Source organism: Dipodomys spectabilis, unplaced genomic scaffold, assembly GCF_019054845.1.
Source record: "Dipodomys spectabilis isolate Male_0828 unplaced genomic scaffold, ASM1905484v1 ptg000145l, whole genome shotgun sequence".
NCBI classification, from domain to species: domain Eukaryota; kingdom Metazoa; phylum Chordata; class Mammalia; order Rodentia; family Heteromyidae; genus Dipodomys; species Dipodomys spectabilis.
The window spans coordinates 23,775,550-23,790,393 of record NW_024870822.1 but is presented as its reverse complement, the minus strand read 5'-3'; the positions used below and the strand labels follow the sequence as shown (position 1 = coordinate 23,790,393).

Sequence of the window (14,844 nt, the reverse complement as noted above, 5' to 3'; positions counted from 1 at the left end):
TTTTGAGGCTCTGAACTGGGACACTGCGGAATTTTGTGTGGCTTCCTAAAAACAATGACTTCATCCCTGGGCAGGACCAGGACTTCCTTTTTCACTGCTGGGGCTCCCTACAGCCTCTTGGCGTTCTTCCTTGGGATGGGGGGGGGATTTGTTTGGGGGGTATATGCGAACCCTGAAAATAGCCTGAAGGTGAGAACCAACTAGAGGACTCTGGGAAGCGTTCACAGGCCCAGACGAGGTAGAAGGCGGGGTGTGTTCCTGACCGTCTGCGATCCGGCCTGGTGGGCGGGGACTCTGGGGTTGGGCGGGGCGAAGGGCGGGGCTTCCCCGGTCAGGTGACGCGCGTGGCCAGCGCCGTCGGTCCCGGAGCCGCTGAGGCGCGGAGGGATCGTCGGGGCGGACCCGGCCTTAGCGGGTGGTGGAGGCAGTCGTGGGTAGCCTGGCCACGGCCATGGGGAGCTTGAAGGATGAGTTGCTGAAGGCCATCTGGCACGCTTTCACTGCGCTCGACCTCGACCGCAGCGGCAAGGTCTCCAAGTCTCAGCTCAAGGTGGGCGTCCTGCGACCGGCCCCGCACGGCCCTCCGGGGCGCGCTCTCTCCAGGTTCCCGGGGTGGAAGCCGGAGCGGCCGCGGTGGCGGCTGCGGGGCGGGGCGGGCGGGAATGCGGCCCGGCGGCCTGCGCGGCGCTGGCAGGGCCGGGGCCGGGATTCCGAGCGTCTTGCTTCCTTCTGGCCTCGGGGCCGCGCGCGGACGGGCGTGCCAGCCCCCTCGGGGCTTCGGTGAACCGGGACAGGTTGGGCGTTTGTAAGGGGGAGGCTGCTTCCCTGTGGGCTCCGGGGCCCTACAAAGTTTGGGACTCAGAGGACCGTGGGTAGCCGCCTTACACCACCTTCCCTGGGTTTCCCCCCTTACTCCGGGGGACCGGGGAGGGGTCGTCTCTGCAGCCTGCACACCCAACCCGGGGGCCCAGTGCACCCGGGTCACGGCTGAGGAAAGAGAGATCCCCCCCCCCCCGAGTCCGGCCCCCAACCTGTTCCTCCTTTGGGAGGCTTGGGCGGTGAGGGGGCTTTCCGATTTCTGAAGACCTCTGCGCCTTGGGTGGGTTCTAAGGTCTGGAACTAGTGGAGGGCGTGTGCTGTGTCCTCCCTCCCCCCCCCCCCCCAAACAAGGAACACTGATGATCTGGCAGAGACCTTCCCTGCAAAGGCAGACACCCCTTCACTAAGTCAGAGTGAGGGGTACTTGTAAGCCGAAGGGCCTCAAGGAAGGGAAGTGGCGCTCAGCCTGGAGAAATTGGCAGCTTCGTGAAAGTATAAAATATAGAAACAGACAAGAAGAGCCATTCACGGCATTTTCAAATACACACATTTTGGATCTGAATGACCAGTTTTCTTAACCTCTCCTGGGAATACATTTCTGAAGATTGGGTTTGCCTTGGAATGTTTTGTTCAGTAGTAATCAGGAAGTTTTTTTTTTTTTTTTTTTTTGAGTAGCAGCTTTTCTGCCATTAGAACTTGACACTCTTTTTGCTTGCCTCTTGTTTTTTCTCATTTATACAGTCATAGTTTAGAAGAACCCATGGAAATCATCCACATCTTGTTTATTTTACTTAAAAAATTGACTTTTGGCATACGGTTCTATGAGCTTTTCCATATGTAGAGTTGTATAACTACTGTCACAAAGAGAGTTTCATCCTTTCCCTCACTCCACGCTCCCTCATGAGGCGGCCCATTCCCATCCCCAACAGCTGGCTTAAGATTTACTGTTATTAGCTGGGCTAATATTTCTACAAGTATATTATGTGATCGTACAGCAGTAACTTTAAATTGGGCTTATTTTGCTTAGCATCATGCCTTGGAGATTCATCCAACTTGCTTGTGTCATTCTTTTTATTGCCGAGTAATATTTCATTTTATGGCTGTCATAGTTTATCGTTTCATTCTTGAAGCTTTGTATTTGTCTCAGTTTTTGGTGATTATGAATAGGCTTGTATTTTATTTAATTAGTTTTTGGTCTAAGACCAGGACTCAGCCTCAGTAACTGAGCTTTCATTCTTTGGCTAGCACTCTACCATCTGAGCCACACCTCCAGTTTCCAACTCCTGCATTTTGTTTTCACCTTTTTTTTTTTTTGGTGTGCTTGTAATGGGGCTTGAATTCAGGGCCTCAAGCTCTTGCTTAGCTTTTTAGCTTTTTTTTGCTGGAAAGCAGGCTAACTCATGAGAATCAGATGATATCCCTCAAGTGATGCTGGAATCCACATGAGATCAGTGCCAATATCCGGAGTATAATATTGTATTTTGTAAAATGTATCATCACTAGGGGGAACTGGGTAAAGTGCTCAGGGATCTCAGCTCTTCTTAGCTTTTTTGTTTTAGCAAGTGCTCTACCACTTGAGCCACACCTCTAACTTCCTCTTTTTTGCTGGTTAATTGGAGATAAGAGTCTTTCAGATTTGTCTGGCTGGGTGTTCAACTGGGATCCTCAGATCTCAGCCTTTTAAGTAGCTAGGATTTTCATTGTGAGCCACCAGCACCTGGCTTTTCACTATTGTCATTTTTACTATACTATACTATTACTATATTTAAAGTGGTTTTCTTGTAGATAGTATGTAACTGGGTCTTGTTCATAGTATATAACTGGGTCTTGTTCATTCTAACAACCTATCTTTTAATTGGTTTATGTAGATAATTTACATTTAATGTAATTATTGTTATGATTGGATGTAGTTTCTACATTAGTAGAATGTATAATTATTTCTATTATTTGGTTTCTGTTTTCTGTTTCTCTTGTCCTTATATTTTTTTAATATATTTTATTGTTTTAATACTGAGTTTTGACCACATTTCTTTGTGTAGTTTTCCCACTCCCATCCCTATCTTTAAATTACATAGTTCTGTTTTTACATACTGTACATTGAATATAATGACTTTTTTTGTTGGTCATGGGGCTTGAACTCTGGGCTTGGGCGCTGTCCTTGCACACTTCAGCTCAAGGCAAGCGCTCTACCTCTTGAGCCACAGTGCTACTTCCAGTTTTCTAGTGGTTTTTATTGGAGATAAGAGTCTCACGGACTTTCCTGCTCAGGCAAGCTTTGAATCTTGATTTTCAGATCTCAGCCTCCTGAGTAGCTAGGATTACAGGCATGAGCCACCAGCGCCCGGCTTATAATGACTGTTCACCTTTCCTCTCTCCATTCATGTGTCCTCCCCACTGCCCAAACATGCTTCTGCTTCCTTGTATTCATTTTGCTGAACAGTTCATTAGTTGCTCACCATTGGATTCTTCCTATAAGTATACCATCCTTTAGGCAGTTTGTGTGTATGTGCATAACATTCTGTTTATGTTATTGTATATGTTTGTATTTTATTTTATTTTTTGTCATGAGGCTTGACTTCAGCACCTGGGCACTCTTCCTGAGTTTCTTTTGCTCAAGGCTAGCACTCTATCACTTGAGCCACAGCTCTACTTCTAGCTTTTGGTGATCAGTTGGAGATAAGAGTCTAATGGACATTCTGCCTGTGCTGGCTTCAAAGTTCAGTCCTTAGATCTCAGCCCCTTAGTGGCTAGGATTACGGGTGTGAGCCATTAGCTCCCGGCATATGTTTGTATTTTACTGATCTAGCTTCTACATATGAGAGAAAATGTCCCGATTTGTCTCTCAGAGCCTGACTTACTTCACTTAACATGAGCTCTTTTAGGTCCATCCGTTTCTCTGCAAATGACGTTATTATTATTATTATTATTATGCTATTCCTGGGCCTGTAGTTTTGTGCCTGGGTGTTGACCTTTTGTGCTCAATGCTAGTGCTCTTACCACTTGAGCCACAGCTCCATTTCTGGTTTTTTGTGTGGTTAGTTGGAGGTAAGAGTCTCACAGACTTTCCTTCCTGGGGCTTGCTTTGAATCACAATTCTCATATCTCAGCATCCTCAGTATCTAAGATTACAGATTGGAGCCTCATGCATCCACCTATTTTTTTAATTTTTTTTTTTTTTTTTTGTAAGAGGGTTTTTTTTTGAACAGTGTTAGAAACAGTTTTAATGTAAGTCAAACATACTTGTACTTTTGAACAAACACCATTTGTGAGCTTTAATAATTAAAAAAAAGACATCTACTACCTAGTGGGTATGCACTTAAGTCCAACATTTCCCACATCTCATGCAATGGAACCTCATCTAAATGCTTTTTATTACTTTTAAATATAACTTTATTATTATTAAAATGTTCAGAAGGGGGTACTCTTATGAATCAGTATATATTTGGACAGTATCAACCCTTCCTTCCTTTTCCCCCAGTTTCCCTCTGCTGTCCCTGCCCACAAATTGTGTAGTTCATTTTCCACCTAGTATCTACTGAGTACCATGACTGCATTTATTCATCTTTCCTCTGTTCTTACTGTTATTATTAGGAGTTATACAAAGAGGTTACAGTTCCATAAGTCTCAGGTAATTGGTACAATTCTTCTTAGACAATGTTATCTCTTCCTTTTTGTTTCCCTTTATTTCTCCCTACCCATCCCTGCCCACAAGTTGCATAGTTCATTTTTATGCTGTTTTTTAAGGAATCTCTAAACTTGCCTTGCAAAGAGGTTGTGCTAGTTTACATTCCCACCAACAGAATAATAAGGTTCCTTTTCTCCATCCTGCCATCTGTGCCAACATTTGTTATTGTTTATATATTTATATTTATATCTATATCTATATCTATATTTTTTTGGTCAGTCATGGGGCCTGGGCACTGTCCTTCAGCTCTTCAGCTCCAGGCCAATGCTCTACCACTTAAACCACAATACTACTTCCGGCTTTTTCTGCGTTTGTAGTGCTAAGGAATTGAACCTAGGGCCTGATATATGCAAAACAAGCACTCTAACACTGAGCCACCTTCCCAGCCCTGTTTATATTCTTTTTTTGTTTTCCTGTTTATATTCTTGATGATGACCAATCTTACTGGGGTGAGATGGAATCTCAGTGCTATTTTAATTCACATTTCCTTTATAGCCTAGAGATGTTGAGCATTTGTTCCTGTGTTTATTGGGCATTCTTACTTCTGAGAAGTCTCTGTTTAGCTTCTTTGCCCTTTTATTCATTGGATCATTGATTTTTGGAGGGTTTAGTTTCTTGAGCTTCTTGTATATTCTGGATATTAGGTCCTTGTCCCATCCTGGTTTTTTTTTTTAAATAATTTTTTTTTATTGAGATTAAGTGATTACATAAATTTCACAGTATTGTGACATAGTGATAGGTAAAGTCACAAACACATTTTAACCTTCACAAGGCAAATTGTCATTATCACGGTCAATATATAAAATTTGTGGGGCTGGGAAGGTGGCTCAGTGGTAGAGCGCTTGCTTTGCGTGCATGAGGCCCTGGGTTCCATTTCTCAGCACCACATAAGCAAAAAGAAAAAAGCCGGAAGTGGCGCTGTGGCTCAAGTGGTAGAGCGTTAGCTTTGAGCTGAAGAGCTGAGGGACAGTGCCCAGGCCCAGAGTTCAAGCCCCACGACCGGACCCAAAAAAATTTTTTTTTGTGAATTCTATGAGCTTTGACAATGCAACTATTTTTTCCACATTGGGTGATATGTATATTTCTTTCCTTTGGCTTAGTGTAAGCTGTTCCCTCCTTCCCTCTCATTCCCTCCCTCGCATCGCTGCTCTTCAGTTGCGTAATTCATTTTCATCAATGTCCAGTGTGGCTGATGGGCCCCTATGTGGTATATTTTTCCCTGTTTCCCTCAGATTCTGTGCCCTCCGTCTAGCTTTTCCTGGGGGATTCTTGAGAGCAGGTTTGGCATGAAGTATAAAAATCTCAGTTCAAAGCCAGGGCCTAGTGGTTCACACCTGTAATCCTAGTAACTCAGGAGGCTGAGATCTGAGGATCGCATTTCAAAGCCAGCCTGGGCAGGAAAAGACCGTGAGACTCTTATCTCCATTAAACCACCAGAAAACCAGAAGTGGTTCTGTGGTTCAAGTGGTAGAGTGCTTGCCTCGAGCTGAAGAGCTGAGGGACAGCGCCCGAGCCCAGAGTTCAAGTCCTATGACTGACCAAAAAAATCTCAGTTCATAACTTTCAACCACAGATGTTGTTAGCATTTCTGTACAATTTTATTTTATCTCTGCCATCTGTGCGTAATATGTGTGCTTGAGAAATTCTGGGGCTGGGGCTGGGAAGGTGGCTCAGTGGTAGAATGCTTGCCTTGCATGCAGGAAGCCCTGGGTTTGATTCTTCTTTTTGGTGTTTGACTGAAGATTTTCATTGTCTAGGTGAGAATTTGGCCTTCATTTGTTAATTATTTTGTTCAATAACTTGTTGGATTTTTAGTGTGTATAATGTGCCTTGCTAATTTAAGAAAAAGCTTACTTTTTTTTTTAGGCTATAGGGCTATTCTAAAATATATTTCACATAAAAAATTACTTTTGTAACTTTTGATATGGAGAATGAATACGGTCACTAAATGTTTAGTTGACACTTCATGTGTTGGACATTGCCCAGTGCTGTGTAATATGGTAGTGAAACATGAGAAAAAGAAATACTAGCTGGTCACTAGTGGCTTATTTCTGTAATCCTAGCTACTCAGGAAGATGAGATTTGAGATCATGGTTTGAAGCCATCTGGGAAGGAATGTCTTTGAGACTCATCTCCAGTTAACTACCAGAAAACTGAAAGTGTCTGTGTGGCTCAAAGTGGGAGAGTGCTAGCCTTGAGCAAAAGAGCCCAGGGAGTGGGCTGGGAAGGTGGCTCAGTGGTAGAGCGCTTGCCTTGCATGCATGAGGCTCTGGGTTTGATTCCTCAGCACCACATAAGCAGAAAAAGCTGGAAGTGGTGCTGCTCAAGTGGTAGAGCGCTAGCCTTGAGCTGAAGAGCTGAGGGACAGCGTTCAGGCCCCATGACCCACAGAAAACAAAAAAAAAAGCTCAAGTCCTGAGATCAATCTCTACCACCAACCAAAACCAAAAAACAAAAACTAAAGAAAGAAATACCAGTATTTACCTTTAAATAGTTTACTTTTTTTTTTGGGGGGGGGGGGTCCAGTCGTGGGGCCTGAACTCTGGGCCTGGGCGCTGTCCCTCAGTTCTTCAGCTCAAGGCTAGTGCTCTACCACTTGAGCCACAGCACCACTTCCGGCTTTTTTCTTTTGCTTATGTGGTGCTGAGGAATCGAACTCAGGGCCTCATGAATGCAAGGCAAGCACTCTACCACTGAGCCACCTTCCCAGTCCCAATAGTTTACATGTTTACATTTTGATGAGCAAAAAATCAAGATTCAAAACTTTCCATGCATTAATCCCAGTCTATTTTTTTTTTTTTTTTTGTCAGTCGTGGGGCTTGAACTCTGGGCCTAGGTACTGTCCTTCAGCTCTTCAGCTCAAGGTGAGTGCTCTACCACTTGAGCCACAGTGCCACTTCTGGTTTTCTGGTGGTTAATTGGAGATAAGAGTCTCATAGATTTTTTCTGCGGGGGCTGGATTTGTACCGTGATCCTCAGATCTCAGTCTCCTGAGTAGCTAGGATTCCAGGCGTGAGCCAACTGTGCCCAGCTAATTTATTCTTTGAATGGATATTTATTGACTTAAATCTGGGAAACTGATATCACAAGATGTCTCTTAGTACTTAATTAGGTGAGTGTATAGAATTTGCATGTGTGTGTTCCTGTGTGTATGAAAGAGTGCTTGTAATAAAGCTATAGCAATAGAGGCCTCAGGCATGCAAGGCAAGCGCTCTACCACTGAGCCACCTTCCCAATCATTTTGTTGAAGATCTTAATGAGTAGATGGTCAACTAGAAATAATGACTTTGGGAAATGTGAAGCTGTTGGTTAAAGAATCTGGTAGTTCTGGGGCTGGGAAGGTGGCTCAGTGGTAGAGTGCTTGCCTTGCATGCATGGGGTCCTGGGTTTGATTCCTCAGAACCACATAAGCAAAAAGAAAAAAGCCAGAAGTGGCGCTGTGGCTCAAGTGGTAGAGCTCTAGCCTTGAGGTGAAGAGCTGAGGGACAGAGCCCAGGCCCAGAGTTCAGGCCCCACGACCGGACCCCTCCCCCCCCCCCCAAAAAAAAAAAGAATCTGGTAGTTATAAAGCCTGGAAAAAAGGCATGAAGAGAACTCTCAACAGCACCTTGGGGAGTGGCTAATGGGGTTATGACAGGAAGAGAATACAGGGACAGAAATTAAAGATAGGAACTGTTTTGGAAGCTAGGTGCTGGTGGCTCATATCTGTAATCCTAGCTTCGCAGGAAACTGAGATCTAAGTATCATGGTTCAAAGCCAGCCTGGGTAGTAAAGTCTGTAAGACTCATCTCCAATTAACCACTAAAAAGCTGGAAGTAGAGCTGTAGCTCGAGTCATAGAGTGCTGGCCTTGAGCAAAGAAAACTTAGGGGAAATGTACAAGCTCTTACTTCAGGCTCCCAGATAGACACACAGAAAAACTAACTTATATTTAATATATAATTTTTATTAAGGAATAATATTTTTGAATGGAGTAAAAATTTACTAGCTAAATAAACTTGCAAACTTAAAGGAAAGTTTGATAATGTAAAAAAGATTAATGTTGAAAATTCAGAATTTTTTTGAATTTAATTTGAACTTTATTTTTCTTGTTCTTCCCTGTCATCTAATTGCTTCATGTTTTGTAGAACTGTGCATACAAATTTTAATGTATTTTTATTTGTTAGATATACAAAATATATTTTCGAGTTATAATATTACAGTACCACATATGAAAACCTTTTTAGTTTTATAATCTACCAATCAGTAAAGTAGCAATAATAATGCTGTACCTGATGACCACTGATTTTTATACAACAACTATTCGCAGACTGGAAAATTCTGAGACTACTTTATAAAGGTTAAAAACAAGACATTTACAACTATACTAAAAAAATCCCTACTTGGTTAAAAGAAGTGTATATTTGCTGGGCGTCAGTGGCTCATGCTTTTAATCCCAGCTATACAGGAAGCTGAGATTTAAGGATCGTGGTTTGAAGCCAGCCCAGGCAGAAAACACATTTTTAATTAATAAAATAAAAAATAGAGAATACAGATTGTAAAAACTACCTGAACTTATAAAGAAACAGATGTCCATTAGAAACATTAGTCACAATGTTAAAACAACTAGGTTACTTAAGGTCACTTAATTTTTTTTTTTTTATGGCACTTCTCAAATAAAGAAGGGGAACTGCTTCTGCCTTCCTCTCTTTACCATACTTTTTCTTTTCCTCCTTCCCTCCCTTTTTTCTTTTTCTTTTTTTTTTTTATTGTAAAGCTACTATACAGAGGGTTACAGTTACATGAGTGAGGTTATGAGTACACTTCCTCTTGAACATTGTTACCCCCTCCATTGTTTTCCCCCTACCATCCCCTCCCTCCCTCCCTTCCCCGAGGTTCTTTTTTTTTTTTTTTGATTGTGATTAAATGATTACATAATTTCAAAGTCACAAGTTCATTCTAACTTCCCTGGAGCAAATTGTCTACCACAGTCTGTAATATATAACAGTGTTCACATGTTATATACCATATTTGTGATCAGCAGCATGGGGATATTTAGTAGTGGTTCAACCAGATGAGCGGGAGTTCTTTGTTTCTTAAGTCCTGTTAGTTTTATCGTATCACCTAACCTTTTGGATTTAGCATCCACTTATCACCTCCCTTTTTTCTTTTCCTTTCCTTTCTTTTTCTTTTCTCTGTGGAACTTTAACTTAGGACCTGGGTGCTGTCTGAGATATTTTACTCAAGGCTAGTGCTCTGCCACTTTGAGCCACATCTTCACTGCCAGTTTTTAGGTGGTAATTAGATATAAGAGCCTCATGGACCTTCCTGCCCAGGCTGGCTTCAAACTACAGTCCTCAGATTTCAGCTTCCTAAGTAGATAAGATTACAGGCTTGAGCTATACTCTTTCTTCACATCTTCCTCCCAAATTCTGTGTGATCTCTTTTAGCTTTTCTTGGCAATGTGAGTCTTCTCTGCAGGGGACCTTCGTGTCTTTGGTTCTAATTGAGACATTTGTGGCTTCTTCCTAAATTGCATCTGTATTGTCCTTTACTCTGTACTTCCACCCAGTTCACCCTCATGGAATCCATCAGCACTATTAGTTTAATTTGCCATTGGATTGTTAGAAGTCAACGTATTATTTTGTTGTCATACTGATTTCATGTTACTCTGTTTTGTGGACTGGAAAATACAAATGGACAATAAACTAAGTTAAGTTTTTTTTTTTTTTTTTTTAAACTAGTGTAGGAATCCCTTATTAGCTGATATAGCAGAAGGTTAATGTCAGGAAACATAATTTTCTACTTGCTTTTAAAGTTGTATTTATAAATATTCCTTTTCTAGAACAAACTGCAGAGATTGTATTACTTATTTTGGTTGCAGTTTTATTATACTTTCTATAACTGATAGATTAACAGAGATTGTATTACTTATTTTGGTTGCAGTTTTATTATACTTTCTATAACTGATTAAAAACTACTGAGACTATTGAAAATTTTCTTTATAAAAGAATGGTTTTTATAGGTGGTGGAATAAATATTAGAGTATTTATGTGTATATATATCTATACCTATATAGCTGTGTGTGTGTGTGTGTGTGTGTGTGTGTGTGTGTGTGTGTATGTATGTGTGTATGTGTACGTGTATATGTTCATCCAAGTCCTGGGGATTAAACTCTGGTCCTGGGCACTGTCCCTGAGCTCCTGTTGCTCAAGGCTAGCACTCTGCCACTTGAGCCATAGCACCACTTTCAGCTTTTTCTGTGATTAATTGGAGATTAGAGTCTCATGAACTTTTCGTGCCTGGGCTGGCTTTAAACTGCGATTCTCAGATGTTAGCCTCCTGAGTAGCATGAGCCACTGGTGTTGGCTCTATAATTTGTTTGTTTGTTTATTTACTTATTTTTGTCATTCGTGGGGCTTGATATCTGGGCCTGGGCATTGTCCCTGAGCTCTTCAGCCTCCAGAGTAGTTAGGATTACAAGCGTGAACCACTGGCCCCCAGTTTATTTGTTTTTTTACAAAGTTTTTTCTGTTTTTTTTTTTTTTTTGGGTCCGGTCGTGGGGCTTGAACTCTGGGCCTGGGCGCTGTCCTTCAGCTCTTCAGCTCAAGGCTAGCACTCTACCACTTGAGCCACAGTGCCACTTCTGGCTTTTTTTTTCTGCTTATGTGGTGCTGAGGAATCGAACCCAGGGCCTCAGGCATGCAAGGCAAGCGCTCTACCACTGAGCCACCTTCCCAGCCCTCTGGTTTGTTTTTTATATTTGTGCTTTTTTGTCTATTGTTATAGTTTTATTTGTTTGGGTTTTAACTGTTTTCTTTTCTTTTTGGGTACTGGGGATTGAACCCAGGATGTTAACACTTGATAGGCAAGTACTTCACCACTGAGCTACATCCGAGCCCTGGTATTATAGTTTTAAATGAGAGTGATTTGTGAGTGGATTTCATAAGAGATTTATAGATGTGCCATCCAAAACAGACATTAATACTTTTAGTTTTCGGAAGTAGTAATGGAAATAGGGCATTATTGGAAGTAGAGACAATAATTACTTTTTCTTTTGCTATTTAAAAATTATCTTTTGTATTATTTGTCATCTCATTGGTCTTGCTGAAAGACAGTAAATCTTTATTGTTACTTAAAAAATAAATGTAATGCTGAGAAGATATAGAAAGGTTATTTAAATATAACTGTATACTGGAAAGGAACGATTTGAATTCTTCATATATCCAGATAGCTTAGAGCAACTATATACTTAAAAGGAACTATATATTGTTAATAGACATGTGTCGAATAATGTTCATAGGAAAAGGACATTCAAGAGGGCATTTTTTTTGGGGGGGGATGGTCTGGTTGTGGGGCCTGAACTCTGGGCCTGGGCGCTGTCCCTCAGCTCTCCAGCTCAAGGCTAGTGCTCTACCACTTGAGCCACAGCGCCACTTTTGGCTTTTTTCTTTTTGCTTATGTGGTGCTGAGGAATCAAACCCAGGGCCTCATGCAGACAAGGCAAGCGCTCTACCACTGAGCCACCTTCCCAGCCCAACAAGAGGGCAATTCAAAATACTTAGCTTGCACTGGTTTCTAGCCATGAGAAAGTTACCATTATTTCTAGTTTCTTACATTCCTTCCAGAGATCACAGTGTACCTTAAAAATTACTACTCTTACTATTTTAGAAATTGTTTTCTTCTTAAATATAGCAAACCTTAGTGATATTGTTGTAACATCTATTTTAAGTTTACTTTGCAATTATGGTTGCAATGTGAATTACATGTCAGTTCTGGGAATTTTTTCAAATAAGCTTTTTGGCTTTGTATTTTTATCCTGTTTTAGAAACAGCTTTAATTTTTTTTTTTTTTTAAATTGTACCTTTCTGAAGTAGAAGAGCTTACAACTCTAGTGAGGATCAAATTGAACCCAAATTTTAGAAGTACAAGATAGGTAGTTGAGTCTATTTTCTCAATATTAAATTTTCAAGAAGATGTTTCTTACTCTTTACTTTGTAATTGGTTTGCATATCTTGTGAAAATATCTTATATTCGGTTCCCATGTAGACATTAAACCTCAAAAGTGTTAACTTTGATAGCTACAAAAGTAATTGAGCTGGGCCAGTCATCAACTGAAAATATAAAGGAAGCAATTTGCTGTAAAAAGCTTCTATTGTGTGAAACACAATATACAAAGATGTAGTTAATTCTTATAAACTTGGTATGTAAAATATTCTATTCCTAATCTCTGGTGTTATCTTTCTGTTAACCCCTGTGGTAAAAGGTATTTCTGTTGAGGAACAGAAAAGTCTAACTTAAAAAATAGAATTAGCCGTGTGCTGGGGTCTCACGCCTATAGTCCTAACTATTCAGGAGGATGAGATCTGAGGATCACTGTTCAAAGCCAGCCTGGGCAGGAAAGTCCGTGAGACTCTTATCTCCAATAAACCACCAGAAAACTGGAAGTGGCACTGTGGCTCAAGTGGTAGAGTCTGTGCCTTGAGCTGAAGAGCTGTGGGACAGCTTCCAAGCCGAGTTCAAGCCCCATGGAGGGGAGGGTATGAGACCTCTAGTTTAAATCCCAGAACAACAAACAAGCAATCAAACCAACATGAAAAGACTGGCAGATGGGTTAAGTAGTAGAGTGCAGGCCTAGCAAGCATGAGGTCTTGAGTTCAATCCTAGTACCACCAAAACAAAGACATGCGAAGCCTTTGCTTTTTTTTTTTTTTTTTTGTCGGTGGTGGGGCTTGAACTCTGGGCTTGGGCGATGTCCTTGAGCTCTTCAGCTCAAGGCAAGTGCTCTCTACTGCTTGAGCTACAGCGCTACTTCCGGTCTTCTAGTGATCTCATGGACTTTCCTGCCTGGGCTGGCTTTGAACCTCCATCCTCAGATCTCAGCCTCCTGAGTAGCTAGGATTACAGGTGTGAGCCACTGGTGCCTGGGAGCCTTTGCATTAAAAAAAAATTATAATAACTAGATAGTAAAGACGGATCTTTAAATAATGAGAATATCAGACTTCTGTTTTGGATGATACTGTAACTTGAACTCAGGGCCTGAAGCTTGGTAGGCAAGAATGCCCTGCTTGAGCCACATATCCACCACTCCAAAGAGGTCTGGTCTCTGACTTCTGGTCCCCTGACTTCTCTTCCTCTTATAACCCTGCTAACCATTCTCCAGTACTGTTGAGGTCTGTCTTCTCTCCCTTTTTTCAAGACATCAACAGCTTTCATATATGCATGTAAAGTACTTTGCCACATTCACCCTTATTCACCCTCTCTGTTTTCTCACCCCATCTGACCAACAGGGCCTGTTTTGCCTTAAAAAGTCTTACTTTTAGTAAGAGATACTTAATTTTTTTAAAAAATGTTGGCCCTTAATAGCTCGCACATTTCTGATCTTGGGCTCCCACCTCATCACCTTCCTGACCTCTACTTCCAGTTTCCTTTGTATTTTTCCCCAGTCTCAGGGTTACATAGGAATGAAGCTAGAGACAGAAGAAGCTCTGGATGGACCTTGGTAAATTTGCCCTCATTCAGTAGATATTTCTCATTTCTGCTCAGGTGAAGGTTCTAGAAACTTTCCTCAGTCAGTGAATTAACAAATCATTAGAACAACTAAGTACTCTGACTTGCTTTCCCAGCTGTTTTTTTTTTTTTTGTTCCTTGTTCCTTTTCCCTTCCTACAATGGAAGTAAAGTAGACCTGTGCCTCAGTGGCCTATATTGTTCCAAGGCTGCATTTCATAAAACAGTTTTTCTCTTTTCTCTTTTACTTTTTTCTTTCATCTTCCTTCTTCTTTCCCTTTATTCCTTTTCCCTTCTTCCTCTCCTTTTCTATTTCCTTCTCACTTCTCCAATATAAAATTGAACTACTTATTTTCTCTCTTCTATTGTAGATTCCCACTTTCACATACCTTTTCTTTTCTTTCTCTTTTTGGGTTCTTGGACTTGAACTCATGACTTCACAATCACATTTGTGCCATATTTCAGCGTGTGTGTGTGTGTGTGTGTGTGTGTGTGTGTGTGTGTAATTTTTTTTTTTTTTTGGTCCGGTCGTGGGGCCTGAACTCTGGGCCTTGGCGCTGTCCCTTAGCTCTTCAGCTCAAGGCTAGTGCTCTACCACTTGAGCCACAGTGCCACTTCCGGCTTTTTTCTTTTTGCTTATGTGGTGCTGAGGAATCGAACCCAGGGCCTCAGGCATGCAAGGCAAGCGCTCTACCACTGAGCCACCGTCCCAACCCCATGTGTGTGTAATTTAAGGAGGTTGTGCTAGATTGGAAGATGTTGCCCAAGAGAGGCTTCCTTAGATTATAGGTGTGTGCTACTGTCAGGCTGTGGTATCTTTTTTTTTTTTTTGGTCGGTCGTGGGGCCTGGGC

General features: G+C 41.7%; 1 protein-coding gene across 1 annotated transcript in view; it reads left to right on the top strand.

Moving 5' to 3' along the window:
* Window positions 1-361: 361 nt before the first annotated feature.
* Swap70 (switching B cell complex subunit SWAP70) overlaps window positions 362-14,844 on the top strand; it is a 75,405-nt gene continuing 60,922 nt past the window's right edge. Inside the window, exon 1 of the mRNA XM_042691371.1 lies at window positions 362-550. Coding sequence (XP_042547305.1) covers window positions 452-550 — 99 coding nt within the window. The 5' untranslated portion in view covers window positions 362-451. The remainder of the gene's footprint in view (window positions 551-14,844) is intronic.